This window comes from Lycorma delicatula, chromosome 13 (genome assembly GCF_047948215.1).
Source record: "Lycorma delicatula isolate Av1 chromosome 13, ASM4794821v1, whole genome shotgun sequence".
NCBI lineage: Eukaryota > Metazoa > Arthropoda > Insecta > Hemiptera > Fulgoridae > Lycorma > Lycorma delicatula.
In genome coordinates, this window is record NC_134467.1 from 1407234 (window position 1) to 1410723 (window position 3490).

Consider the following 3490-nt stretch of genomic DNA (forward strand, 5'->3'; position numbering starts at 1 on the left):
TCACTAATAAGCTGATTTTTGAAAAATAAAAAAATTAACCTAATAAAAAATGATTTATCAATCAAACAAAAAAGGAACAATATCTATATTCACAATCGACTAACAAAAAATAATTTTGGGCTATCAAAATATATAAAACAATAATAATAATAATAATAATAATAATAAAAGAAAATCAATTAGGCATGCATTGCATAATTAAAAAAAAATACAAAAAACACCTTAGCTGTCATTATAAGTATTAAATTGTACCAAAATATAACACTGTATTATAAAATTATATATAAATGTATTGCTGTATACAGCAATGATTTATATATATAATATTTATAAGTCAAATACAATTAGATTTTTTTTAATATAAATATTTATTATATATTTGATTTTTAAGATGTAGTACTTTAGTTAAATTAAGATCAAAATAATCCATATCAATCTTTTTACATATATATATATATATATAAAATATGATATATCTAAAATTACATACATGCAATATATTAAAAATTTATGCTATAAAATATAAAACAGTCAAATTCCTATAACTTAAACATCCTCAAAATCATTACATTACAGAAGGAATAATGTATAAAAAAATTAACATATTAGAAAGTTTGCCTAGCAAGGCTTCTGGTAATCAAAAGTTTCAATAATTGAAATCAGTATTTTTCTGTTATTAATAGTAGTCAATTTTTTCCCATAAAAGAAATTATTAAAATTATGAATTCATAAAAAACAGATACTCAGCGTTCATAATCAATTTGCAAATGCACTTGTCATTTTATGCTGTTTATTTGCATAACCTTCAGCACGTAATATAATAAACTAATGACATCATAAAAATAATACTAATTTCTATAAAATAAAATATAAAACTATAATATACCAGTTTGAACTTATCACCTGCTAAAATTTTTATAATTAGGCAGCCTCGCTTGTGTGTAACTATTGAAATTGATTCTACTACTATAATAATACTTGGGTTGAGGATATACGTAACTAATGCGTTGGGAAAAAAAAACGGTCTTAAGATATCTTCTAACTGTTTTCACATTTATAAAACCTTATAGTTTATTTTCAGTTATGACCATCTGCATTGATTTTGTATTATAATTAAAAAAATTAACTTTAAAATTTGTTTTTTTTTTCAACACATCAAACCACTATTGCTATCAAATTTTACTGTCACAAACAACAGAGTTTTTATTACTCACATTAAACATTTTCTCAGAACTTTCTTGGCAACAGTTATAGAAATTTGACCCGATTAATATGGTTTATTTAATTTAACTTTCTGTAATAGTAGCATATTAGGCCAACTAACACAAGAATCTAGCCTACAAAATAACCTAGAGAATCACATTAAATACCTACTTATAATAATCTCTTTTTTTTTAATTTACTTGTAATATTATAAAATAATAAATTAAATTATTAAAAAATATAAATGAACGTTCTTACGATACCATTTCAGAAAATGACTTAACATAAGCTTCATGTAACATCCTTATGAAATCAGGATCATTTTTTAACAAATAATTAAATGCTTGTAATAACTGGTTTTGTGTTAATGGTTCTGGTTTAATTTTATTAGCAGATGTCATAGGAATAGTAGATGAAGCTGAAGAAGCATTCGGTACAAGCCTTGAAGTTGAAGTAATATTACAAGTTTCATCTTTTGTGGCTGATGATGTAAACATAACTGGTGGCATAAGTGCTGGTTTTGATGGAGTTGCATCCAATGCACTGGTACCATGCGGTGCTGATAATGAACGCTGTTCAACTGGTAATTCGTTATTCATGTTTGAATTAATGATAGGTGAATGTTTCGTTAAATTTGTATTAAAAAACTTTTGCGTTTGTACTGTTGTTGCTGGAGTCGGTGATGAATCATTAATTCTAAGAAATCCCATGCCATTTTCAATTTGTGACTGGATACTGGTAACTGATGTTGACTGTATTGAATTTATATTAGATTTATTTTCAGTATTTGCAGAAGTTTTATTTTTGTGCTTACCTAGATCTTTATTTGGACCGGCTAAATTTGGTGCTTTACTGCGCATCAATGCAGCTAACTCTGACTGAGGTGTAATCGAACGCTGTTGTTTTTCTATATGTTCAACACTATGAGCTGGATTTGACATAAGTCGCTGAATTATTTTAACATCACCATGCTGTGGTAAACCAATTGGTACAGGATGCATCTGTGTTAGGCCAGGTGGAGGTAATGGCCTAGAACCCATTAAAATATTTGTAGGGAGATTTCGTTTGGGCCCATCTTTATTAAACTGAGTACCAGAACTAGCTTTTGCAAAAAATTCCATAACGCTTCTAGGAGTTGTATCACAATTATCTTTATTTTTAATATCTTCATTATTTTGATTTCTACGGGGTGATTTATTGTTATACTCTTCTTGAGCTTTAGTAAGCATTGAAAATATATCAACATTGCCTCCTTCAACAGTACTCATATTACCATCTTTTGATGACTTTTTAATAATATTTTTCTTCTCGCTATTTTGTACAATTTCTTTAACTAATTTCTGTAAAGCAGTAGCAATCCTACTACATTCTTCTTTATCGTAAAACCAAATACAAAAAATACCACCACGAGTACGGTACAATAAAAACGGATCTTGAATATGTAAATCTAATTCTTGCGTCACTGGTTCAACAAAATTATTGGTATTTAATCTATTCATAATAATAATATTGTGAAACGGTTGGCCAGAACGACTATAAACAAATAACGCACCTTCAACTTCAGTTTTTTCCCACTCGTTATCATCACCGTTGAATGTATACAACGCTACATGGGCTGCAGTTTCTACAATGTCTTTAACGTAAGGGTCAACTCTCGTTAATGCGGCAACATTCATTCTAGATTCTGATAACTGCGCCATTACTACAATCACCAATTAATAACCACAAACTGTATAAATAAATTAAGAAATTTATTCTCGAACTCGGTTACACGCACTAACAAAACTAAACAACGCTATCCTATAGACTCTTGATTACGTCGCTGTATAAATTTCAAGTATCGAGATTTACAACAGATAATTCTACTGTTGACTTCATAATTAAAATTGAAAAATTATCATACATGTTTTAGTTAACCCATCATTTGTTATTATTTTTTTTATCATTTAATAAAAATATTTGTATATTTAAATAATCAATTGTGATACGAACTAAACAAAATATTTTTGGTACACAGTTTCAGCATATGCACTAATTTGAATATTTTTTTGCATTACAGCACGTAAAATATTGTAGTTCGTTACCTTCACAAAACTAACAAAATTCGAATATCAGAAGTATAAATTATGTAATTGAACGAACAAGTACCAATATAGGCTAAGTTTGTTGTAAGATTATATATATATATATACTACCACGTTGTTTGCTAAATTTAATGATGAATAAAACCGTTTTCAACGTAAAAATGTTTCAATACAATTAAATTATCATTATTGACGCAATATTG

General features: G+C 27.4%; 1 protein-coding gene across 1 annotated transcript; it reads right to left on the reverse strand.

Annotated features, from left to right (window-relative positions):
* Positions 1-517: 517 nt before the first annotated feature.
* DCP1 (decapping mRNA 1) lies at positions 518-2988 on the reverse strand. Its single transcript, XM_075381149.1, has one exon. It carries the CDS (start codon positions 2901-2903, stop codon positions 1458-1460), a length of 1446 nt encoding a protein of 481 aa, XP_075237264.1. The 5' UTR covers positions 2904-2988; the 3' UTR covers positions 518-1457.
* Positions 2989-3490: the final 502 nt, after the last annotated feature.

Coding starts and splice junctions, on each gene's coding strand:
- DCP1 (XM_075381149.1), bottom strand. CDS start 2,903: ATGGCGCAGTTATCAGAATCTAGAATGAATGTTGCCGCATTAACGAGA.